General features: G+C 46.4%; 1 protein-coding gene across 1 annotated transcript in view; it reads right to left on the reverse strand.

Moving 5' to 3' along the window:
* Positions 1-276: 276 nt before the first annotated feature.
* LOC138559121 (zinc finger protein 268-like) overlaps positions 277-27,297 on the reverse strand; it is a 618,574-nt gene continuing 591,553 nt past the window's right edge. Inside the window, exon 2 of the mRNA XM_069642688.1 lies at positions 277-2,905. Within this exon, the coding sequence (XP_069498789.1) occupies positions 1,884-2,905 (1,022 nt within the window). The 3' untranslated portion in view covers positions 277-1,883. The remainder of the gene's footprint in view (positions 2,906-27,297) is intronic.

Raw genomic sequence — 27,297 nt, forward strand, 5'->3', positions numbered from 1 at the left:
TGTTTGTTCTGTAAAGTAATTTATTAGCCTGTAAACAAGCAAATTGTATTACGCATTTCTCCATGGGATGCACTCCTGTAACCCTCAAGCAAGCTCTCTTACAAGTCCTTATAGCGCCTCGATACTTGTGGGCTGTAGCTTGCTCTACAAACCCAAAAATAAATACATTCTAGCATAAATCTGGAATAGAGGTGGTCTCACTAATTAAAACAAATGAATCGCCTCTGTTTCAGGAGGCAGTTTACACAGAGTCAGGGAAAGAGATTTAAACACAAATGGAGTTCCTAACAATTTATTTTTAATGTGAACAGTGACATATTGGCTGAAGCTCAATATTCATTTCATCAGCATTTCACTCAGTGTATGAATCCCAGTGGGAGACTTTTACATTAGACATGTCAGTTTATCCAAGATCAGCGTTATTTTATAAACACTATTCCTTCTTGGAATTCAGAGAACAGCTGTGATATTACACCCACAACTCTCATTTCAGACAGAAAGGCACCATTTCATTTCCAGGTTTGCACGACTTTTATTGTCTCACAACACAGTGCATATTTCTATTCCATTTGCCCTTTCTACTCTATTCACAAAATGACACTTTTCTAAAATACATGTCCACATAATTTGACATCTTCTCTGTGCCCTGCTCATCAAACCAATTTCTTTTAAGTTAGTGCTTTAATAGTGGGTATGCACCCTCCCTTGTGTAATTGCACCTCCATATGTCGATCCCAGGCTAGGGAACCATCTACTAATCCTAAATCTCCGACAGAGATAGGCAATAGTGTAATACACTAGAGGGGATATTGGGGAGAAAAGGAAACTAGAGTTGTAGAACACACTACACAAAGTGGAAACACTGCAGCATTCAGCGAGGATGGCACTCCTGGTGAGGCATGCATTTCTTGGAAGCTGACTTCTAGAGTAATATTGGAGATTCCAGTTTTATGAGGCATTATCCATGTTTTCCCTTTGCAAAACAGTCTTTGCTCATGTGTTGTGCCAAGCTTAGTCTAATTGCCATGTGAGAATATAGCCTTCTCCATTTTTATTATTCAGGAGGGCTCCAAATAATTGAAATTTGCAGTATTTTAATCCCTGTGTGTTGATGTTGAAAGTAAAAATACTTTATGGGGGTGGACAAATTAATTCCCAGTAGAGGCTTTTCTAATGGATACCTTCCTGCCACAGTTTACTCATTTATGATATCCATATCCCAGTGCAGCTGTTCTCTAGAAACATTTCTGCCGTCAGGGAGCTCGGCACAGCTCTATGCATTTTGCACCAGAAAAGACATGGAGGCCATCGTAAGTAGTGGAGCCACTCTCCCATGACCTCCGTTCCTTTTTCCTCATTCATGACTAAATGGGAGCACACCAGTGACCAGATATCCAGTTCCATTCATAGTCATTGGTAAGCACATAATTTTATAAGTTAGAGACACCCCCATTATGGGCCTCATTATAACTTTAGCGGTACGGTGTGAACGGTGCATCCATACACCCCATCTCCATTCTGCCCACCGCCACCCGTGAATAAGCAATTAACGGCCCTTTCAACTCGTAATGGGCCGGTAATTGCCCATTCACGGGTGGCGGTAGCCATGCATGCCATACAGGGACGGCTACCGCCAACCTCGTAATGAGGCCCTATTCTACTACACAGCAGAGTTACCAAGCGTTTGCATGAAAGAGAAAAGTTGAAGAGGGGCCATTAAGAATCACTGCAAAAAGGGAGTATAAAAATTTGACAATTTAAGACGTACCTTATGACTAAGCCAGTTCCTACACAACGCAGTTCTGCATTTTTTTTTTACCTGCATGTGTTGGTGGCTAATAAGATGTCCCTTCCAAGCAAACCCTTTCCCACTCAATGCATTCTTAAGGTTTCCCACCTGTATGTGTTCTCTGGTGGATAGTAAGCACTTGCTTTGTAGCAAACCCTTTCCCACATTCAATGCACTCATAAGGCTTCCCACCTGTATGTGTTCTCTGGTGATTAATAATATGTTCTTTCCGAGCAAACCCATGTCCACATTCAGTGCACTCATAAGGCTTCTCACCTGTATGTGTTCTCTGGTGGCTAATAAGGTGTCCTTTCTGAGCAAACCCACGTCCACATTCAATGCACTCATAAGGCTTTTCACCTGTATGTGTTTTCTGGTGCCCACTAAGAACTATCTTTGTAGCAAACCCTTTCCCACATTCAGTGCACTCATAAGGTTTCTCACCTGTATGTGTTCTCTGGTGGATAGTAAGGTGTCCCCTCTGAGCAAACCCACGTCCACATTCAATGCACTCATAAGGCTTTTCACCTGTATGTGTTCTCTGGTGGCTAATAAGGTGTCCTTTCTGAGCAAATCCTTTTCCACATTCAATGCACTCATAAGCCTGCTCACCTGTATGTGTTTTCTGGTGCCCACTAAGAACTATCTTTGTAGCAAACCCTTTCCCACATTCAGTGCACTCATAAGGTTTCTCACCTGTATGTGTTCTCTGGTGGATAGTAAGATTTCTGTTTTTAGCAAACCCTTTCCCACATTCAGTGCACTCATAAGGTTTCTCACCTGTATGTGTTCTCTGGTGGATAGTAAGATCTCCCTTCTGAGCAAACCCACGTCCACATTCAGTGCACTCATAAGGCTTCTCACCTGTATGTGTTCTCTGGTGGATAGTAAGCACTGGCTTTGTAGCAAACCCTTTCCCACATTCAGTGCACTCATAAGGCTTCTCACCTGTATGTGTTCTCTGGTGGATAGTAAGCTCTCCCTTCTGAGCAAACCCATGTCCACATTCAGTGCACTCATAAGGCTTCTCACCTGTATGTGTTCTCTGGTGGCTAATAAGGTGTCCTTTCTGAGCAAATCCTTTCCCACATTCAATGCACTCATAAGGCTTCTCACCTGTATGTGTTATCTGGTGGATAGTAAGCTCTCGCTTTGTAGCAAACCCTTCCTGACATTGAATGCACTCATAAGGTTTCTCACCATTATTCGTTTGCTCGTGGCCGATAATGACGTCCATTTGCATGATAGTTATCAAATTCAGTGTACTGATGAGGACATAGGTGAAAAGCCTTATGTGGGCAGTAAGTATGTTCTTGAGATGGCAATTGTTCCCACATTTTGTGCACGTGCAACGTGCCTTGCCAGTTTATTTTGTCAGGTGCCTTCTCTTAAGAGGAGCCTTTTCAATTAACCTTTTCCAAATTCAGAGCTCAAATGAAAAATCTTTTCTTAGTGCACATCACACAGTCATTTTCATGCTAGATATACTTCTCCCCCAGGATTTACAGAATGAACAGGCTTGGTTACTGGATGTTACCACAAAGGGGTTGCATGGATGGAAGCCATCATGTATCAACAGGCTTCGCAGGCCCAGTCCCTATTTACTCTGAAAAGTCAACCTCACCCCAAATGTGCGCACTTCTAAGATGCTTGGAAATTGCATATTCCAAGACCGAGGCTTTTCACCGCAATAGTCCAGAGAATCGAACAATCACTTTTTTTGCATTTCTGGGGCTGTCACCTATTAACGTAAAAGGAGAAGCACATTATTAGTTTCAATACGTTCACAATTGCAGGCAGCATATTTAATAAGACTCTACCCAGTAGTAGTGATGTTACGTAGTAACTTATTTGACTTTGAAGTGCAATCTATTGGGGAAAAGGCACCCTAATGGGTGGCAGAAGTGGTGCTCCAATGGGAACATTTAGTGGAACAGAGGTAACATGCAGCAGGAATAATACGATTCATTTTTATTTAGAAATGTTTTGCATCCAAAACGCTAGGGAAAAAACACAGGCTTGGTGAACAAACTAAATGCATATTTTATATCTTTATTCAGAAATGACTAAATTAGCACATGGAAGCTCCCATTTTCCATACACAAATGATAAAAAGCAGGCGTTTGCCACCAATCGGACGCCTGCTTGACCAGTCCATTACATAATCACTGATGACTTGTGTATTGGCCCAAACATGAATAATATAACCCAACAAACAGCACTATCGAGGAAACAAGGACAGAATTGTGATTTTAAAAAGGAAAGCGCCAATCTCTTCCCATGGTGAGAATGGCACATGCCATGCTGCCACTACATTCAAAACATTGACTTTAAACCTAGATAAACTGGAGAGGAGGGATGGATTTGGAGTTTGTGTCAGAGATCAAAAGAATAAAAAGTGTATGAAAGACTCGAACTCCACACCATCACCCCATTTGCCTTCCTAATCGTTTATATAAATGCCCCCTTGCCAAGTACTAAATTTAACTGGCCAGAGGGATCCCACTTCAGTTTCCCTGTACAAAATACCAGTGTCGTTTACAGGAGGTGGTACACACACTGTTGTACTGTTAAGGATTGGGTGTTTATGTGTCTGTTACTTACCAGGCTCCCCATACCTGACCCACACCCCTTTTTGTGGATTCTGATCCTTGCACCTTAGGTTCAATCTCAGCGTGCCCTTGTACGCTCTGTGCTGGGATCAAAAACTGCTTTCATCACATCCCGGTAACTAATGGGGATGTTGCCCCATCACCATTGATATCCACAAATTGATGCCACCATTTAGTGATTACACACATGATTCCCGTTGATCTAATGTGAAGATTCTACTCAACCTACTCCAGGGGAATCCACTCAATATAATCCCACAGATCCATGACCTAAAAGGGACGAGAATTCCAAAGCATGCATCTCTTGCAACCCATATGGCAGCGACCCTGGAATAAGATGTATGTACATGTTAATAGTATGCATAGTCACCCCAACTGTCCACCTGTTTCTCTGCCAGACCGACATTTATTGTGGGTCTAGTGTAGGTAGCTATCACCACAGTATATGCGAGAACCTTTGATCATTCCAGTATGGGGACAAACACCAGTTTGAGGTGACACAATGAAATCATTTTTTGGGAGTGCTCTATGCTCGGAGTGGATAATCCTTACAAGACAAGCTCCCCCTCATCTGTTCTCAGGTGCATCATCTGCGTAGCCACCACCTTAGGCTGTCACCCTCCTGAAGCAATACCTCTTTTTAGGCTGTCAAGACCGACAATATTCATCAATCTTGGCCTAACCATATCCTTGTGTGGCACATATCAATCGAGTCCCCTTTAAATCCAATTTCTGCGCTCCCCAAATGTTGATCCATTTATCTGGCCACATGTACTATAATAAGAGATTGCAATAAAAAAGTAGAATTCCCTGCTGTACCGCAACACCCCCAATCCTAGTCTCTACACGCGTGCTGCTGAACTCGCTTAGTGAAAACTAATTAAAAACTCCATCACTGAGGTTCTTTACTAAGAAGCAGAATGAGCCAGATTCCTGCCCTTGACCCCAGTGCCCTCCCAACATAGCAAAGACCATTGATTCATTCACGAGACATATCTTTATCATCTTCCTCTACCACAAGTGTAATGCACAGGTTTTCCCAGATCCTTGCATTGTTTCACAAGTTGGTGAACTGCTCTCAGCTGGGCTGTCAGGAACCTACAGCTGAACACTACCACAAGTTGGCAATGTAATTCTAGCAGGAGTAAAGGCTGTGCATGGCCGGGCCATTTGCCTCCCTGCATCATTAATATCGCACCAGCCTGCCGTGATACTGTGAATAACTTTGCCCGCCAGTGCTTGGTCTATTAAACCGCACCTTGCTGCTGCCTTCAGCCATGTCCATCTCTCTGTACTCTAGTGCCTGGCTATTATCGTCAATGCTTCCTTTTCCCAGGACGTCTGCCCAATGGACCATCCCACCATGGTAGGGGCAAACCTGCAGAATGCCTGAGCAACGGGTTGGTGGGAGATCTCTGGAAAGCCTAGATATGGATTGCTCATTCATTCTCTCCTCAGCCTCACAGGTATTGTGCTGTTGCCTTCCACAGCCCTCGTCCTCTGCATTGGGTATGCATGAGGAACAAGGCATACTCCTCTCCAGACCAGATGATCCATGTCCTCTTGCCTTTCTGACATTCCCCTGCTGGGTAGTGTTGGAAGGTTTGGGAGTCTGTGTAGGCTCACATGAGATGCCATTTTGGCAAGCATATAGTCTAAGACGGTGTATATGCAAAGCTATCATGGTCTAGATTAAGTAGCGAGCACCAACGTTACTTGAGAAACTAAAAACCAAACTGGGGTGACATCTGTGAAGCAACTCACATTATTGTTGGTCTCCAAATTAATGTATTCTATGCAAATGGACTCCATAAATTTGTTATAAGTAAATCTTTCTCCGTTGGGTAATTGTTAGCCAAGCCCAAATTGTCTGGTTATTACTTACAATCTATTACCGTTGTGTGTTTACATTAGAAGTACGCAAGGTAATGAATACACATTTCCTACAACGTAAAAATCCACATTATAAAATCATCCATTTTAATTGATACGCACTAGAAAAGGTAAACTCAGAACAAAGATCGAAGTACCTCGACGCCACAGGTCCACCAACCACTTGTAAAACGCAAAGTCAAGACACCTGCATTTTTTACTGAATGATTCAATGATCTTTCTTTAATAGAGAGGGCCCGAAAGCCTCCTTTAATCCATCTTTCTAGGATGAGCTAGAGCAACCCTAACTTTCTCAAAAACACACAAACTTAAGGCTAATCAAACAATGCCTAACATGTCAGCAAACCTCCATTACAAAATTACATTTTTTTATTTTACAACAAAACAATGTAAACAAACAAAATCTCAACAATCCATATCATTCAAATACCACGGGAACCTATGTGTGCATTATTGTGCCAACTGTTTATGCTAAACAGTTGGCACAATGAAATCTCTTGGCATGCTGAAATCCGCGCCACCATGAAATCTCTTCTTCATCCCCCGCCCTGACCTTCAACTTCTCGCTTACATCCTATTCTCCCTCCTACCCTCTCCTTTCCCTCCTATGCCTCCTCCTATCCACTTGAAACTTCATCTATATTCCCCATATTGACTCCCTCTTCTCTTCCCTTACTCCTCACCCCTCTGTTAGGCAGAAACCTGTGCAGTTCCCACTGGACCACTGCAAAAGATTTCAGAGTACAGGTGTTGGCAGTAAACCCACTAGGTAGCAGTCTGTACCACCCAGATTTACCTCGTAGCTGTGGCTGAGCAGTCAGACTTCTCTCAAGAAGTTAGGCAGTATACAGAGCATACATAATGGTACAGAGGCACAGTATAAAAGCAAACACTGACCAGAGCTGGGTGTAAAAGTATATAATTATTTAAGATACTCATAAATTACACTAGCACAGAAAAGGTAAGTAAGTTCAAAACACAGTCACTATTACTATATGTACATCCCTAGTTATTTGTTGGACAAGTCTTAGTTAACACCACTTATTTCCAGACAGAGGTGAGCGCTTAACGTTAGATGGCACTCCAACAAGTTAGTTAAAAGGGAGGGAAAAAGGCAGAATTAAGAAAGTAGCAAGGCAAAACACTTTTCAGAGGCTCACAGTAAGTTCAGGAAGGCAGTCTATTGAGGAGCAAGGAAGTTCAGTTGCCAGGCCCACTTTAGGGAGAGCCAGGCGAAATATGCCCAAGATCACACAATGTCACAAAGTCTTCAAAAGTCTTTACAGGTGAGTAAGAAAGGTTTTGCTAAGTTCAGAAAAGTTTAGTTAGGGTGTCCCAGGCTTACCCAGGTTCGAGAGCCGAGGGCTAAATCTACCTCATACAATCGGTGTCAAGGGAAGCCGGGCGGAACACAGTACCTTTAAAATGGAAAGGATCCTCCAGCGGTGGCAGGTCCTGGCAGTGGGTGCAAGTCGCGGCGTCGTCCAGAGGAAGAGAAGATCTCGACGTGGAGGAAAGCTGAAGGTCGTTGCACTGCCATGGAAGAAACCAGCCGTGGAGTTTTCCGGTTAAAAGGATGTTAGCCCTCTTTCGCGGTTGAGGTAAAAAGTGGTATCCCGGTTGCCGGGGTGCTTGGCACAGGCAAGGCGGCCACGAGATGCTCCAGGGAGGCGAAAAGGAGGCAGAAACTGGTTGTCCCCACCAGTCAAGGGAAGAAGACTCTCCGGACTGGAGATCTCCTCTGTTGTTCGGAAGTGGTGAGACGGTTCAGCAGGGCTCCACCGGTGGTGTCGTCGTTGCAGGTCGGCTCAGCTTCGCCCTCTTCGGCTTCTGAGGTCCTGTGGTGACTTCTTCAGTTCCAGTCCCCAAAGCCCTGCTTTTATGCAGCAAACCCCCATTCACCATTCCTAGCTGTCACTCAAACATGCTAAGTGGTGAGCCGGGGGGCTCACCACTGGGCCAATCTTACAAGAGTGCGACTTGAATTGCCAAGGCAACTCAGTCCAGGGTGCCTAAATCCCCCTCCCACACATCCTGTAGCCCCAGATATAGTGGCACCACTTTGGAGGGCTTCTGTGCAGAAGCCCGCCAAAAGTGGAACAAAGGCTCGACTCGGGTTCAGGGTTACAAGTGAACACAGACGCCATTTTGGCGGTGAGTTCTGGCAAAAAATCCCAACCGGTGAATTTATATTAAATAAACCGGCGGTATCTTGCACCAAAAAGTGGTGCATTAAAATCAATGGGAAATCCCATTGGGAAATATTCCGGTGGAATATTTCCGTGGTATCCACTGCCACCAGCCAGAAACTCAGCGAGGGGGGACGGGACAACAGACCCAGGGGCAATCTAATTGCCCCTACCAGTACTTCCACAGTATGATGGTTTGTACTGGTTTAGTTCATAAGTCAAGACTAGTAAAGTCAATGGTGACTTTACAGACCCAGGGAGACAGTACTCAGTCCCAGGGTGCGGAGTCTATGTTTGGGGGTCACTATGACACCCCTGTGTTACTGCACTGAGGGTGCAGTGTAACACACATTCAAAAACCAAGGATAGCCTATGGGGAAAATGCCCCCATAGCACATAAGTCACAGAAACACTCAAATCATGCCCAAGAGTGAGGGTAAAAGAGTCTCACTCTTGGCAGGAGAAAAAAAAATAAACCCCAAAAATCCAGCAAAGCTGCTGGGGGACTCACTAGGTTAGGAAATTCAGCCTAAACAGAGAATTCTCCCTAACACCCTCCCTTCACCTTCCTACTACCCAGGTAAATTGTTCTACATATTGCTTCATTGGTTTGTTTCATGTTTGTAAATATGCGTCTATTTCATTATTTTTTGTAATCATGTTGAAATAATGTAAAGCACTTTGGATTAAAGCGCTATATAAACCTTATAAATACAAATAGACTTACACTGCAAATCAATGAACACATTTGAAGACACTAATGAGATTTTAATGTGACATTTATATCTAATCGGTTGTCTGACGACATGCTGTGTTACAGCTGCAATTGAGCCATTCTCAGATAAAAATAACACTGGCAGGCCCTATATACACAGCATAACGTTTGATGTTGCTGCTAGACAGAGCTTATTCAAATAGGTTTCAGAAGGATGTGTTTTGGGTGGGGAAGGGTAGGTAGTGAGTGGGAATTGCCATAGAGATTGACCAGGCAATAGGCAGTCAATTGAGTCAGTAAAATGCCAAACAGACAAGCGGTGTGTCCTTCACATCTATCTGATCTCCCTCTTAACGATATTCTAAGGCAAAACATTGGCTTCTAGCACCAGCTAATACCCAAAACTAAGAAGGGGTGTACACATAACATGCAATCATCTGGTCACCCCTCCTTTAGTAATGAAGGGAAGTAAGATGGTCGGTTTTCACAACATGATTGTTCAATTTAGGTAAACAAAGAGAAATAATGTTTCTTAGAGGAGAGCTAGTCAATAATTAAAGTGTTATCCATAGTTTGCTAATGATGTGCTAAACCTTTAAGGTTTGGTTCAGTTGTGCAACTATTGAATAGTCAAAGATGATTGTTGCACGAGACGTTGACGGAGGGCGTGCTATAAAAGGGCAGGGTGACATTCTTGGTGTTCCAACCGCATCGGGAGAAGTACAGAAAAGCCAACTGCTTTTGGGTAATACAATTCTTTTTACAGGTATTGGTATCAATGAAAGTTAAAGACAACAGGCGGTCAATTCAAATGGAAGGCACTCAAATCATTATCAGGTATTGCTATTATGTGCAAGGTACTTGCACAATTTTGCACGAGTGTTCCTTGCTGGAGCCTTGACACTCTTTCCCACGTTTGGACACCTCTCACCCTTAACTAGTCATGGTCGCCATTGCTGAGAGGCGGGGGGGTGATGCGAGAAAAGGGATGGCCTTGAGGGGTCAGGCATAAGCTATTTTTTTTCTTGCGCGAAACCAAGCACTTCCACTGGCTCCCAGATGCTGCAAGGATTACATTCAAGACCCTCTGCATGTTCCACAAGGCTTTCTGGGGCATGTGACCCCACTACCTCCAACTCTCTCTCCCGAGATACCTACCTGCTAGAGCTCTTTGGTCACTGAGCTCCAACTCTCCGCAGATCAGATGTTTCTCCAAGCAGAGAGTAAGGGGAAAGAGCTCTCCTCCACAGGTGGCTTACGCTGGGATGGCCTTGTGAGCCAGATCGCCTTAAGTTCCGGAAGCTTCTCAAGACCCTCCTTTTCTTCTTCTCTCCCTCTCCTACTCCCCTACCACAGTCACTCAAGACCTTCCCTTTTCTCTTTTCCTTCCCTCTCCCCTGCCAATTTTACCCCTCTGCCCTGGCATGGTTCCTTCAGAGGCTTACAGGGCACCAGCCCCCTGGTCCAATCCACCCATGTTCTCCCCAGACCCACCACGCCCGCCCTCCCTAGCCCCACCCTCCCCCCCGGCCTGCTCATGACCGGATGGCCATTCCTTCCCTCTCAATTGCACTTAGCTTTGTTCCCCTTCTCTTCCCCGGCCCTGTGCTTGTCACGGGCCCAACTGCCTTGTTCCAGCACTTCGCCCCTCCTGCACTTCTGGTTACTGCACTTGTATGATCTCAATATCACATGGCCTAGTAAGATCACTTTTCGTCTCCCTTGTTTCCACCCTACCCCCCAGTCTTGTTACACCACAAAACACTTGTGTATAGGCGCATTACAAATAAACAATATCGAGAACTACCGATTTTCTACCGCTATACACAGTTACATGAAACTACACAGGGAGATATGGTACCCCGACGTAACCAGAACAGCCAGGTCTGTGGCTCAGTGGACTAATGCATCGACTACAGGGCCTTTGTTTGACCTCATGGTCACAGGTTCGAATCCTGGCAGGTTCCCTCAGCCCTTCTTCCTTCCGAGATTGATAGGAGTACCATTAAGTTGGGTAACAATAAACAGCTATTAGCGCCAAGATGCCCCTACGGGGGTGAACGTGAGCTTTATAAATACACTGGTTATGTTACAGAGTTGCTAGCGCTATACTTGGTACCCAGCATAACCGTAACTACTGAGTTGTGTGGTGGGTCGGACACACTGAGGACATTAATATTTTTAATGAAATTATAAATAAAAGGCCCATATTTCCCTATTGGTAGAGGGAATACTCTACCCATCTAAAGGAACGTGCTAGTCATTTGTCAGGAAGTCTAATGTAAACGTGTCCTCCTTCCAAACCAACTATCTGACCCTACCACTATATCAAATGAATTTAAATAGACCAGGAGAGTTTTATATTTGCCTGGTCTTCTCTTCAGATAATCTATTTACTTTTCTCTGTGGTACAGATATTTCTTGACATAGTCTCCTTGAATCGTCTCCGAGATCAGTTCTTAGTTTTCGTGCTTTCTGTGGTCCTATATTTAGAATGTTCTCTGGCAGCGGTTCCTCACATTGTCGTCCCCTTCCCAGTCTCTAATTTCAGGCTTTCACGAGTTGGGGTATCTTGACCCCTTATCAGGCTTTCCTAGTCATGAATTGATGGTCTAAAACTCTCTCCTCTTTTATCCTGTTCATACAGTGTCTTCCCTACCTCCTGGGGGGGGACTAGTTTCCACTCTGTGTGTTCCCCCCCCCCCCAACTGGTTTGGGTAATGCCCTTTTATATATTATTTTCACTTCAGCGGACAAGGAGCAGAATTCCTACAGAAGAAAATAACAGTCTACAAACCAACGAGACCCCTCCGATCGAGCAACGAAATCCGCCTGGAACTCAAACCATACGTCAAGAAAAAGCTTGGAGGCACCTCCTTCTACCACTTAGCCGCAAAAACCTGGAACATCCCAAAGGAAATAACACTGAAGATCACCTAAAATTCAGGAAATCACTAAAAACCTGGCTCTACAACACCAGACTGGAAAACAAAACTGGTAAAAAGGATAACTAAAATCGAAAAGACATGGACATCCCTGACCGGGGAGAGTAAAGCCCACGGCAGCTGGACGGGTGACATCGGATAGACAGGAACACAGGCGGCACGCACGGAGACTGAGTCGACTAACCCCACCAACACTTCGCCCGCCCCTTAATTTATTTACCGCCAGGTACCACATTGGTGTGGAATTATTGAGACACTGGCAATCTCCCCCACTACCTGAGAGGTAGTCATTGGCAGGACCACTAGAGTCTAAATGGAGGATAAGGGGAGCTATCAGAGAGCATATTAGAGGCGGGGACTAGGGGAGTATGGAACCTGCATGCCAGTCAGACCCAGATCAGGACAGAGCCGCAACAGGGGAGACTACGCAAACCGAGCGCTTCAATTCAGGATAGAGATGCAAACTAACCAACCCTACTAACAATTTCCCTTTCTGCATACACCTCTCAAACCAAACACAACCAAAACCTACCGCACAAACTTCACTACATGGCAACAACAAAACAAAAACACACAGCCTTGCACAACAGCACACGACGACTACCGGCCGCAAACACCCCCAGGCCCAGCCAACGGACCCACCGGGCTGAGGCCGCCAACAGCACATCACTGCTCTCTTGCACTTTTCCTGCTTCCTCCCACTAACTCATCCTCCCCTCCTCTTTCAGAGCCGCCAGAGCGCCAAGGGACCACTACAGTGGTGAAAGTGCGCAGTACAAATGTCCTTTAACATTGACTTCTCTTGTTAACTGGCTTCTTTTTACTATTTTGTCCTCAGGACTGGGACAGGATTCTCATCTGATAACCCTCTTTCCTAACCGCAAAGTATAAATTAGTTTGACATAATTGATTATCAGAGCATGCTTTTCTAATATGATAAGTCATCTATAACGCACCTGTACACAAGCACGAAAAGCCAAGGCAGGGAGGACAAAACAACAATCTTACTAGGCCTCGTGTCATTCAGAAAGTGCAAGTGCAGGGGGAAGGGAGCGGGAGAAGTGCCGATGGGGGGGGGGAGGCAAGAGGGAATGAGAGTGCAAGTAACTAGTAAGTGCTGCCAGGAAATGGCTCATAGGTGCAGGGAGTCAGGGGATTGCAGGGTTGAAGATACAGTCCTTTAAGTGGCTGGGTAGCCCGGAGGCAGTGCAGGGGCAATTGATCATGCAGGAGCCTGAACCTGTAATATCAGTGGGTGGCCAGTTAGCCAGTATGTCCAGAAGTCGGGGACATCAGCAAAGGTGAGGCAGAGAGAAAGCGGAAGTGTAACATCCCCATGTCTGACAATCTCTTCCCATTACTGGGTGAATGTTGTTAATCAGTCCTAGGAAACGCCACTTAGCGGGACACAATCCAGGGACTGAAAGTGACCACTGCATCCACGACACCTGGACCCTCTGCAACCGAACTAGGGGATCCCAGTGAATTTAGGAACCCTAGTGGTGGTTCTTAGCTTAATTGGAATAAGGGGGACAAGCTTGCATAGGAATTATACCGCACACACCCATAACAGGGATTAAGGGGTGGAAGGTAGTCGTCACCCTATCATGATTGGTGTAGTTCTAGCCAAGGCCCCAGATGTTTTTTTTTAAAGGATTAAGGTGACTGCTTTTTAATGGAAAATATAAGCAGAAGAACATTTGCTTACATTGTAAAGAGCATGGGCCCCCCTGGACATCCTTTAAGCCCCACCAAAGGGGAGGGGGCAACTTGTAGGTGGGGGGCCAGAAATGATAGGTTTACTTAAAGCAGGGGTGGGGGGGGGGGGCTAAGTATGAAAAGGTTTGAAGACCACTGTATTAGTGTGATCAGATTGGGAAAGAACACCTAACCTCCCACACAACTGGAATATACTCATCTGTTGGCTTTAAAGATTCTTGACTCACTACAAAACATTCTTCAAATTAAAGGCCACTGGGTCTACGTACCTTAACAGGGAAAGGCTCCACGCTAGAGGGCTTAATGGCCACTGGGTCTACGTACCGTAACAGGGAAAGGCTCCACGCTAGAGGGCTTAAAGGCCACTGGGTCTACGTACCGTAACAGGGAAAGTCTCCACGCTAGAGGGCTTAAAGGCCACTGGGTCTACGTAACGTAACAGGGAAAGGCTCCACGCTAGAGGGCTTAAAGGCCACTGGGTCAACGTACCTTAACAGGGAAAGGCTCCACGCTAGAGGGCTTAAAGGCCACTGGGTCTACGTAACGTAACAGGGAAAGGCTCCACGCTAGAGGGCTTGTGTATGATTGGAGGGTTTATCATGATGAATGGCTGAGCCCAGAGTCTGCTGAATAAAAGCAAGTATAGGAGATTATCATCACCATAAAAGCTTTATTTTGACATACAATGTCATAAAGGCACATACAATTTGTATTGTAAAAAGAATAAAATAAAAATACAATGAATCTCAACATTCATAAATATTACACCCTATTGCACAGCATTGGTTTATTTTTTATTTATTGAACATGTGTAGGTGCTTGTACAAGAAGTAAATTGTGTTTCAAAGCGGCCACATGGAAACAGGGAGGGAACATGGGAGAAAACAATACACTGGAGGATAAAGACAAACCTACTAGGCCATGTGAGCATTCAGAGCGTGCAAGTGCAGAGAGGAGAGGGGTAGAGTGGGGTGGGGGGGGTAAGTGCTGAAGTGCTTGGGTGTGAGCAGCAGGTGTAAAAGTGCAGGCCTACAGTGGCGAAGGCGGTTCAGGTCAAGGCAAGTGCAGCGCGCAGGCAGTGGCAGAGGCGATTGGTGTTCGGGGCCCTGGCCTTCCACACCCAATCACAGCGACTGAGATTAGCAGAGGAGGGAAGGAGGGACAGAGGAGGTGAAAAGGAAAGTCTTGAGGAGCTTCCGGAATTTGAGGAGATCCGGCTCAAGAAGAAGGGGAAGGCTATTAAATAAGAGGGAGATCTGCCTCCAGCCCTCTGTTTAGAGAAACGATTGACCCGCACATAGTTGGTACCAGAGGAATGTAGAGGTCTGGAGGGTGAGTATTTAGTATGAGCAAGTTGTAGATAGCGTGGCCCCAGACATCCGTATTGGATGATACAAAGGGATTTGGACTGCAACTCATAGCCAGTGAAGAGATTTTAGGGAAGGAGCGATGCGGTCCCTAGGCTTGAGGCCAAGGATAAATCTTGCTGCCCTATTCTGTATTAGCTGCAGGGGTCATAGAGAGGATGAGGGTAGATTCAAGAGAAGGCTGTTGCATTAGTCTAGCCTAGAGAGAACCAGAGCTTTGGTAACAGTGAGCATTTGTGGGAAAGTGAGAAATGGGAGAATTCCTTTGAGAAGGAAGAGTTGAAAGTTGAACTTCTTGGCAATGTCCTGAATGTGCGGGAGGAAGGAAAGAGGAGTTAAAGAGAACTCCAATGTTTGTGGCTTCAGATGAAGGGGGGCGCCCATAAAGGATGGCCAGTCTTGCTGTCATTGAGGCACAGATTGTTGGAAGTGCACCAGGACTGAGTGGCTGATAAGCAGTCTGCAAGGGGGTCAGCAGGAAAAAGAATTGTGTCTCATCTGTGTAATACTGGAATCTGGGGGAGAAGGAGGAGGAAATGAGGAGTGCCAGCTGAGAAAGTTAAATGTTAAAAAGCCAGGGGGGGGAGAGATTGGAGCCCTGGGGGACACCACAGGTGGAGAAAGATAGGTGAAGAGAAGGTGCCCAGATTAACTTGGACGAACAATCAGTTAGGAAGGAGGTCAGCCAGTCCAGTGCCTGCTCCAAGATATGAAGGGTTTCATGGAGCAGTTTTATTAGGATGGAGTGGTTGACTGTGTCAAAGGCAGAGTAGAGTGTGTCCAGAGATGGGAGCTCGGAATCCAGCTTGATGGTTGTGGAGAGACCGCCAACAAGTTGAGTATGTTAGGTAAGTTAGGGGAAGGCCAGCTTCTCAAGGAGTTTCCCCAAGGAAGGGGTGACGGAAATGGGCGTTAGTTGGTTGGACAGGTAGGGATCTACTGAAGTTCTTTTTTCAGGAGTGGGTGTACAAGGGAGGAGGGGAAATTACCAGTAGTGAGTGAGTGAGGCTGGAGGAGAGAGTAGCAAGGGTGCTCAGGATGTCCAGTATGTGACCAGTGCATTGCAGAGGGCCTTGGGACGAAAGAGAAGGAGGAGACTGCAGAAGGCTTGGCTAGTTCCCTGCAGATTTTAAAGAGTTCAGCCGTGTTGTTGGATGCACCAGATACCCATGCCTGGATGTGGGCCCTTTTCTTGGCACGGGTAGTCTTTATCGTCTTTGGAGTAGGCGGCAGGCCAGTTTGTCAGAGGGTGAACCCGAGGTTTGCCACTTCAGTTCCGCAGCTCTGCACTTGTGTTTCACAGCTGCAAGTTCAGAGTCATACCAGGTATTGGGCTTGGGAAGCAGGTTTCAGGCGGATCCTCGTGAATGGGGCAAGAATGTCCAGAGTGTTAGCAATGGCCAGATGGAGGATGCTGTAGAGTCTGGGTGGGGGCAAAGGGGGATGAAGTTGGGTGTGAAGACAGCACCTGACACTTGTTTCATCGGACAGATGTTTGTGAATGATATTGGCAGGGCTGGAGGAGGTGCGGTCAAAGGGCCGAGGGGACCCAGGTAAGAAGGGAGGAGAGAGTGGTCTGACAAGGAAAGAGGTGTGATCAGTGGCGCGGGAGAGAGGGAAAGGTCAGAGTGGATGAGGGTGTCAAGAGTGTCCTGTTGTGTGGTTTGGACCAGAAGGGCAAATAAAGAGGGAGAGCGAGGTGAAGAGGTCAAGGAAGAGAGTGAATGCTGTGATAGAGTACAAGGGGATGTTGAAGTCGCCCAAGAATGGAGTTTAGGAGGTTCAGAGGAGAGAGGAGCAGAAATCAGCCCATTCATAGAGGCACAGGGTGGTAGCACCAGGGGGCCCGTAGACCGTGGCAATGGTCAGAGAGGAGGAGGAGGAGGGAGAGAGAGAGATGACCAACTTGCAAACCAAGCTCTCAAAGGAAGAGTAGAGCTGAGTGGGTAGGAAGGAGGAAGGAGGAGGAAGGAACCCACTCAGGGATAAGGGGCAACCCCACTGCCAGCACAGGTACGTCATGACTTGGAAATGATCTCGTAGCCATCAGGGAGAAGAGTCAAAAGCAGTGACCAAGCTGGCATTGAACCATGTTTCAGTAAGCGCGAGAATGTCGAGGTCAATGTCTTCAAGGAGGAGGCAGATGTCAGTGGAGTGTTTGATGGCTGACATAGTGAATATAAAAATTTAGTGAATCATGTCAAGTATTCAAGAAGTACTCTTTAGATGTATGCATACCCACTCATACCAAGGCAATAACCGCCAATAGTGCAGATCAAAAACAGAGGAAAACACCTCTGGCAATGGTGATTAGTACAGTAAATTGTCCCCAGATATAATCAACAAGGACTTTTCCTTCTCAGTCTCAATGCCCACACAAGATATTTACATGTTGAGAAAACTACTGGCACATCGCTAGAATCGGAGCAGAAATCACAAAGGCAAACACACAGGGGGGCAAGTCGAAAAAACAGAATGGTCCCACTTAGAGGCTAGTGATTGGTTGAGGGCCCCATTACAAATTTAGCATACAATGATCTTTTAGTTGGTGTTTACAAAACCCAAATACACCTCATAACCCATATTCTGCTTCATATTACAGTAGCGCAGCAAGGCCCTCATAACCCATATTCTGCTTCATATTACAGTAGTGCAGCAAGGCCCTCATAACCCATATTCTGCTTCATATTACAGTAGCGCAGCAAGGCAGTTGAACCTTCGGCTTTAGCAACAAAGTTGCATTCAAATTTCCTCCACATCACTGATTTCACCTCTCTGGACTGCACCAGTCATAGCTAAGGGAATGCACCAAAGCTCACTCAAGCCTGGTACTCTCATTTCTACCTTCATATGTACAAACCACTCAAGAGCCGCAACCCCAGCCTGCGTCAAAACACCTTTCACGGCCTCCCTATACTTAACTAAAAGTTCATTTGACCACAAGCAAACTCAGTAATAAATTGGCTGCTGTCGGCATGTAGACTTTGGATCCCCGTTTCAAACCAAACCGCTATAGTCGGGGTAGCCAAATGGAAACCCAGCATGTTCGTCAGATTTATTTTCAATTGTAGTTAGTAGTAAACAGTGTGTGCGCCATCATTGCTCCGCTCCATAGATCGTGCCTGTCTGGCCTGGGCTTTGTAGGACAGCAACATTGCCAAAGTTGCTCGAAGGCCTCACTGTATATAGCCAATGAGACCTTTGCTGTGACCATGTGCAGATCCCAACAGCAGGATAACGCCACCGTCAAGCCTAGATAGTGGTCGACCCGATCTACGCTACCTTCTCCCAGTCCTAACCTTAGGGGTCTCGGTTTCTTCTTCACACCCCCCCCCCCCGAAACACTGAAACCATGCTACTAGTTTTTGCGGCATTGATGGCTAGGCCATTTCCCCCACGGAAATCCTCGAATAGCTCAAATTGTTTTGTGGCGCCTACCTGTTTAAGAGAGAGAAGGACGGTTATGACCAGTCAGTTTTCTGACATCATTACATACAGACACCAAATAAGCAATAATCCCATTGATGAAAATGCACAAGAGCTTGGGACCCAGCACACAACCCTGGTGGACTCCCTTCTCAATGCAAGTGGGTTGCAGTGTGCTCCCATCAGTGCCCCAGCGCACCATAGCTGCGTTGCCTGAACAAAGTATTTGAATGGCCGCAAGCAAATGCGATCGGCTGTCTAAATTACATACAATGCATCTGGTGCTCGAGATCTGTGACAGACCACGCAATTACGTTTCACAGAACAAATGTTGCTTGGGTCTTATTTTGTTGATTTATTGCACATGGATTTGATCATTGATACCACACAATTAATTTAGTTGTGTACAGACACACCTCTTTGATGAAACTAGTATCTAGTACCTAATCGAATTGTCAAAACCAGACATCCATTGCACCTGCATGAAATTATGAAACAGTACTATACTGTATTCCACAAACCATAGCATCCAACACAATGTCTGAAAAAAATCTTTGTAAAATGCATCTGGTGCCTTACACATTCGACCTAGACTACGTCATTACTTCTCATGGATCAAATGTTGCTTGGGTCTAATTCCGTTGGATGTTATGCACATGGATAGGATCATTGCTGTTACATTTCCCCTGTCCCTATTGGCAGCGGCGGGGCATACCATACAGCATCGGGACTTATCTCCAGGGCAACTCTCAGTACACACTGCTGCATACGCAGTGAGAGTCAGACGCTCGCGGATCCTACAAGTAAGTTCAATCACAGGGGTCCCTTCACGCCCTTATTACCCCACGGGTACGGACATGGATTTATGCACGATCCATCTGCCGCACGCACCCCATTGAGCATGTCCTCCAAATGCCATGCACGTTCAATCTCGTAGGCATCACCTAGTAAGTTTCAGACGCTTGAAAATGTGTTTTTAACGTCCACGTCCCCACTACATCATGGGCACAGACATAAACGCATGCATTGCCTATATATGGTGCACACAAATAACCTGGTACCGTGCCCCGATCCCACCGCCTGATGGGTCACCCAGTCCTATGTGTTAACTGCACGCAGTTTATTACTTGAGGCATGCCTCCCGGCACCTTGTATTTCACTGTCATCACGCATGCTCCAACACTCAGCATCACCCTTGTTTTGACATCTCATTTATTTTAAATTGACGGAATTTTTTCCGTCCTTTCTCTCCCAGACCTGGGGATTCTGCTTGCCACTCACAGGCGCTACCACATCCTGGCCAACTTATTGTGCCCAGGATTTCCATAGTGATTCTCGTTTCTCTAAAGCAGTGTATTCAGTACACCGCTACACCAGTCTCCACCATGAAACACTGAGGGACCATTTGTAGAACTCTACCGCTGCACCTTTGCTTGACGGTAAACTCTACATGAATACACGGTCTAGTGTATTTGTTCGGCACCAACCAGCCACTAACAAGTATTAAAGTATAAATTACACATCACAGAGATCATAACAGCCTTTTGTATGGGACCGAAGGGCCCCCAGGCCCCTCGCATTGTACACTCCTCAGTACAAGGTTTGGACCACGTGCCTCCAGTAGTGGGTTCACCCCTTGCCTTTATGTAATGTTAACCACGGTTGACAGCTGCATAGATGGGACCACTGCGAGGAACGGGGCATCCATCTTTTGTGCCCCCTTTCCGACTCCTCTTGGTAACCAGGCCTCACAGCTTCCCTTCGCTTGCAGCAGCCAAGGGCACAGGCACACGAGACGCGCAGGCACATGACCCCCACCCTTGTTCCCCCGCCGCAGAGGAAAAGTTCAGCGATCCCATTCTCACTCTGAAGTTGAAGACATTTGCAACAACTAATAAATATGATACAAGTAACCTTTCTCTCTGAGATCACTGCCTTGCATGAGAGTCAGAATGTGAACGAGCATGAGCTAAGCACTTTGCTCATTCGTCTCCATAAATGTACAGTCACCCAACCCCATCTAGGGTAACAAATTGCCATCTCCACCATGCATTCTCACAAGGCATCCCTTTCATGGGCCAGACCCTCGCCTGCGCTGCGATACCCACCCAGCACACCCACGATTAACACTAGAACTTCACCGCAATATATTTTTACTTATACTAACAAAATTCCAAGCTTGAGATTTGTGTAAAAAACAGCCTAACCCTTCAATAAACGCATAATAAAGGTAAAGGCCTCCAATTAAAGCCATGAATGACCCGAGTGTACTGCCAATAAGGTTCTATGTGTGATTTGTGTAGAAATGTGACAACAAGCATAAAACGTTTATATAGTTTGTTATTTAGAAACATGCAATGCAACATGTTAGCTTATGTGGTGGCCACAGCCTCACCCCAGCATAACCTTCACCCGCGTGGAGCACAGATGTCTGACGTCCATCATCTCGTCAGCCGATCAACCAACCAGGAGGAAGAGATGCCACCCACACCTACAGCACCACACCACCTGACCAATCGGGTCCAACAGTGTTTTTTGTTAGATTTATCTTGAATACTATAAGAGTGTATAATGATGATTATGATGCAGAGAGTACTTTGGAATATTTCTGAGCTTAGAAATAAATCCTGCCTTGAACTCTTGCAGCCGGTTCTCTGTGCCTCATTCCCCGTCAGGGGTTTGGTTGTTAGTTTTATTCTTTACTGCACGTAGTAAGACGGGGTAGGCACTAACATTTTGGTGACCCCCCCCCCGCAACGCGATTTAGAGAGGTGCCTCGAGGCCTGCACCGTACGGCAGCGAGATCCAGGACGCCCCCAGCAAAACCATCGCCTCCACGGTTGACCAGACTGTGCATACCACGAAGAAAAGGTCAAGGGTTCCCGGTTGACGAATACCCGATCGAAAAAGCTGCTCGCCGAGGCGGGCCATGGCTTGGTTGGGGGACGGACCTGAGCGGTGACCCTCGGAGTACCTCACTGAACACGTGAAGTGCCGGTTGCGAAACCTTCAAGGAACGTAAGGGGGGAAAATATGGGAAGGAGGGAATTAGCAACGGAGGAAGGTAGTCAAGAATAGGGTCTGTGTGAGGCTTTTCTGATCTATCCTTTATATGGCCATTAGGTTTTGTAAAAAGTGAGAAGAAAAGCGGTATCCTAGCCCGAACAGGGTAGAAGGCAGCGCCGCATAGCATTTGTCCCGACCAAGTGCAGAATAGAGATAAAGAGAAAATAGTAGGGGTCTCGTATATTGAGTAGACTCGGAGTAGTTTTAGAATATTCTTTTTCCTCAGGCAGAACAGTGAATGTGATATGCAATAACTGCTAGTATTGGTAAAAACGTGTTTTACACATTGTGACCGGCATAATCGAGTGAGGGGTGGAAGGAGACTCGAGGGTACCAGAACATACAAGAAAGGAAGGAAGGAAGCAAACAAACATCACCATGGGGGAGTAACGCCATTAGCACATATCTGCCAGCACCTTCCACTATATAGCGACAGGATACAGAAGTATCATGACCAATGGATTACTGAAATCAAAGGGGACGGTGTTATACCGATTTGGCCAGAGGGAGGGTCATTCGATAAAAGAGTATTGATCTAGTATCAACACATTTGCTAGCACGATACAAAGGGAAACAGTTGCAGAACCAAAGGGAAGTATTAGACCTTTGGCAAATATTCGAGGAGATTGCCCCCCACGGCTGAGGTAGGTACAAGCCGTATGCTAGAAAAACAGAAAATGCCGGAAGTAGTAAGTTGGACACCAAAAGCCGAGTGCTCAACAACTACAACTGAGAGTGAGAGTGAGGTAACGGAAATCTATCCCTTAATGACCAGGCCAGCAGTAGGGTTTAGCGAGCCACTGTATATACCACCCACCCCCACTCCTCCGTGCGGCACAACAGCTCCTGCACCCCCACCATATGACAAAGGAGGCCTATACGGCCCAACGAGCGCTCCTCCTGTGAACTTAGCACAATTAACAGGCGATTTAGACCGCCAACTAGCACACGCACAAATGGAAATAACACGGTTAAGAGCACTATACGACATGAGGACAAATGCTGCCAGGGGGAGGGGAGGTACCCTCGCTGTCAATGGCATATCTCACACCCTCAATAAGGACAACAAGCAACACAACCCCAGCAGCCTCAGGACAATCTATATCATCACAAGGGACGTCAGCACAGCAAAGGCGGGAACAAGAATGGAAGATGGGACAGTTCCTGTTTCAGTTGAATGACGAACCAATGAAGATTACATGTCCAGCTACCCCAGAGAGTCAACGAAGTGAAGGCCATGGAGGAGGACAGGGCAGCGAGCACGAGGAGGAGCAGGAGGGCAACAATGATCAAGAATCAGAAATAGAGGAAGTATGGGATGATTTAGATGAATACGAAGAGGCAACTGCCGCGGTAGGATCCCCACTGCCAAACTGCCATTACCTAGAAACACCGGCACCACTATTATGGCAGGGAAGATTAAGACAGCAATCAGGAAACATACTGGTAAGTAAAACCAAGAAAGGGATAACCAGCAAAACAGGAAAGAAACAGAAATTACAGATGCCACTGACGCATAAGGGGGCAGGTGGGCCAAACTATATTCCGTGGGCCCAAATGGACAAAAACAACCTATTAAAACCCCTCCCCCCACTCACGGGAGGGGCAGGTAAATGGATACATGCATCTGAGAAAAACACAGCAGGCGTGCCATTAGCGATAGGTGATGTAAAAAGCTGGTTAGTATCAGCGATCGGGGACCAAGCAGACAATATGGGAAAGAGCAGGGTTCCCAGGGGTAACAATGAGCTGTGACCGTCACGATGGATCACCATTCAACAATGTTCGAGCACAAGTATGGGACGCATTGCGGCGTGCATTTCCAGATTTACATTCAGTGATGCAGTGTACAATGGAGGAGAACGAGGATCCTGCGCAATTCATATTGCGGGTGCAAGACCTGGGGAGAAGCGAAACTGGCACGGCATGGAATCAATCCACTGCCTTGTTCTATTTTATCATCAAAAAGGGGCTGCCGAAAGAGGTGCAGAAGGCCTTGGACAAAATAGCTGGGATAGAAAGCAAGGGTTGGCCTGAAATTCAGAGCATAATTGTACATCATTGTAGGAGGATCAAAGAGAAGGAAAAGGAGATTACACAAAGGAGGTTGGCCGATGAAGCGAAACTGGTGCAGACAAAGTTAGTGAAGGTCGCCGCCATTAAGGCCAGTGTAACCGCAGACAGAATGAGGGAGAGGAAAACGCGTGAGGAAGGCCAGTCGGGATAGCGGCGCTGTGGGCAGGAGACAACAAGGACAGTGGAACGGAGAGGAGCAGCCATGCCAAGGATCACAGTGGCAGGACAGACCGTCCCAAGGAAGAGGTGGGTACCGTGGCCAGAGGGGAGGGTTCGGAGGAATGGGAAACAGAGGATATGGTGGGCAAGGACCGAGAGGAGGACAACAGGGGTCATGTTGTAATTGCGGGAGGTGGGGGACATTATGTACGGGACTGTAGAATGCGACCGTCAGGGTATTTCCAGGGGCAGCAGCCCATGAACAATGAACCCGGGTAGCCCTTATGGAGCTTCAATGGGAAAGAGGGGGGGGGAGAGGGGGACACAGCAGGATCAGTATTGTTATGAACCCCAAATGCAACAGAGACAGCCAGCCCCACAACAACAGCAGCAGCAGCAGCAACCACAACAGCACAATGCACCACAGCCCATGGCAAGACAGAACTCGGTAGGGAATACAAACAATAACCCTTTTGTAGCAGCTGCAAACGGTGCACCTGCACCAATCCACGGCGTGAGAGTGATGGGTGATAACGTTTCCCTAGCACCGGGGCAGCAAAGATACCAAGATTAGGACAGCCCACAGGGAGCACTTGCGTGTCCAGTCCTATCCACCACCCTATTTGATGAGGAACCACTAGTGGCGGCAGAGATAGGAAACAGTTTATCTTTATGGTAGACGCTGGAGCAGAAAAATTGTGTCTTACGGAAGGGCGGTTTCCGCTCTCTGGCAGGAATTTGGAAACGCAGGGGTTCTCTGGGGCTATTTTAAAAGTTCCTTACACAAAAGAGCTTGATGTAACAGTGGGGGGAAACAGTGCGTGCACCCTTATTGTACTACGAAGACGCGCTAATCAACCTGCTGGGACGAGATTTACTCAGCCGATTGAACATGACCATAGCTTTCACCAAACGAGGGATAGTGTGCTCGACGCCGGGGGTATTCCCAGTACGAGCACTCCTGATAAGCACGACCATGAACGAAGTTACAGTGCGAGGGATCCCCATTGACATGGATATGTTTGTTTATGGAATACAGGTGTTAGCCAGAGTAGTACCTGAAATAACGCGAAAAGAGTGGAGAATACCATCAGGCTTCATATTCCGCCCAATCACACCAACCGATGTAGTGCCAGGCACAATTATATCTATAGACATTGAGGCAGTTCAAGTATCAAACAGACGCATTGTGGTCATAGGTCTGGACACGCAGGGACGCGAGTGGAGAGCTGTGCTATGCATAGAGCCCAACATAATGCTAAAAGACATAACTGATGAAGAATCGTTCACTGACAACGAGGGGGATGGAGAAATAATAATGGAAATAAGCATACCATGTGACATTATGATCCAGTACAGAGAAGTGCACAACCCACTTATGGCTAGCATAAAGGCCCCACTGACAATATTTGAGGAAGACATGGCCAAGGTAGCACCTGAAATTTGGACTACAGTGCCGCACGATGTGGGATTGTTACATGAGGCGACTCCCATAAAGGTAAAACTAAAACCAGGTGCCCTCCCACCCAGAGTGAAAATACCCCATATCCAAAAAAGCAGAGGAAGGTATCAGACAAACAATAAATACACTTCTAATCCAAGGTATCATAGTACCATCGACATCCCCATGTAACAGCAATTTTTCCGATCAAAAAAGCAAAAGGAGGGGCGTGGAGGATGATCCAAGATCTCCGCCCACTCAATGACGTCATCCAAAAAGAGTTCCCATTAGTGCCTAACCCGGCATCAATATTGTGCAGTATAACCAAAGAGACAACCTGTTTTACTGTAGTTGATTTGAAAAATGCCTTCTTCTTTGTACCACTTGCCCAAGAGTCGCAGTACCTTACAGCCTTCACATTAGGGAACAACAGATATGAACACCGCAGACTCCCACAAGGATATGTGAAAGCCCAAGTATTTTCAATAGAGTACTACGAGAAGATATCGGTAACAGATGTAGAAAGCACCATTATACAATACGTAGACGATTTACTTGTCTGCAGCAAGACAGAAGAGTGCAGAAAAGATTTGGTAACTCTGCTTAACGTATTGGCTGCCAAGGGATACAAGGTGGACAAAGGAAAGTTGCAATACTGCCTCGCAGACATTGTATACCTCGGCCAGCAAATATCTAAAGATGGAAAAAGAATACTACCAGACAGAGCAGCTGCGATTAGACACATTGTCATAACAAAAACAGTGAAGGACATGCAGAAATTTCTCGGCATATGTAACTATTGCCGAGCATGGATCCTCGATTACGCAGCATACACACGACCAATGCCCCAAGCACTGAAAGAGGCACAAAAAAGCAGGGCCCCAATAAAATGGACGCATGACATGATTGCCCAATTAAAAGACCTCGTTGCAGATGCCCCAGTCCTTGCAAATCCAGATTATGAAGGGGAATTTTTCTTGTTTTCACACAGCAATGGAACACTCATGACAGCAGTATTGACACAAAAACATTGCTAGGCCACAAGCCATTAGCATACTATAGCGGAACACTGGATCGAGTGATGCAGGGACACCGCTTGCGAACAGGCCCTCGCTGCAGCGGCTTTCCCTATTGAAAAAAGTGCCACGGTTGTGATGGGATGCTCATTGACACCATATGCAGAACACTCATTATTTGCAATCCTTGAAAGATCAAAATCAACCCTCACAACACAGAGCAACTGCTTACGAAATAATCATATCCAGCCCAAATGTACACATGGTCAGATGTAAAACAGTGAACCCAGCCACATTCATTACAGAGCCATGTACAACAGAAGACGTGCAGGAACACGACTGTAGCACATATGAGAGAGATGGCAATGACATTCCTAGTGAAAATGCCCCGACAGAAGGAGAGATCTACTTTATAGGCGGGTCAGCCTCAATAAACCCAGAGACAGGAGAGAAACATGTAGGGATGGCGGTGGTGCGCATGGAAGATGATACTTACGAAACAATTGTTCAAAAGCGCCTCCCATTACTCTGCACAAGCAGCCGAACTGACTGCACTATGAAGCATTACACACAGCCAAAGGTTGCGCAGTAACAATATATTCAGACTCAGCTTACACCACCACCACCACAGTTCATTCAGGGCTATCACGTCGGCGGAGAAGGGGATTCAGGAGAGCAGACGGATCCCTCGTACAACATGCGACCTTATTAAACTAACTAATAGAGGCTTTAGCAGCGCCATCGGTAGTGTCAGTGGTCAAATGCCAAGCCCATACCAACAACAAAGACGCTATCGAATTGGGGAACGCGGCACTTCAATAAGGCACCAATACCAGAATGCATTGTAAAAACAGCCACAACCGAACAACCAGTAGAAGCGTACA

This window comes from Ambystoma mexicanum, unplaced genomic scaffold, assembly GCF_040938575.1.
Source record: "Ambystoma mexicanum isolate Mex_15411 unplaced genomic scaffold, UKY_AmexF1_1 Mex_scaf39, whole genome shotgun sequence".
NCBI lineage: Eukaryota > Metazoa > Chordata > Amphibia > Caudata > Ambystomatidae > Ambystoma > Ambystoma mexicanum.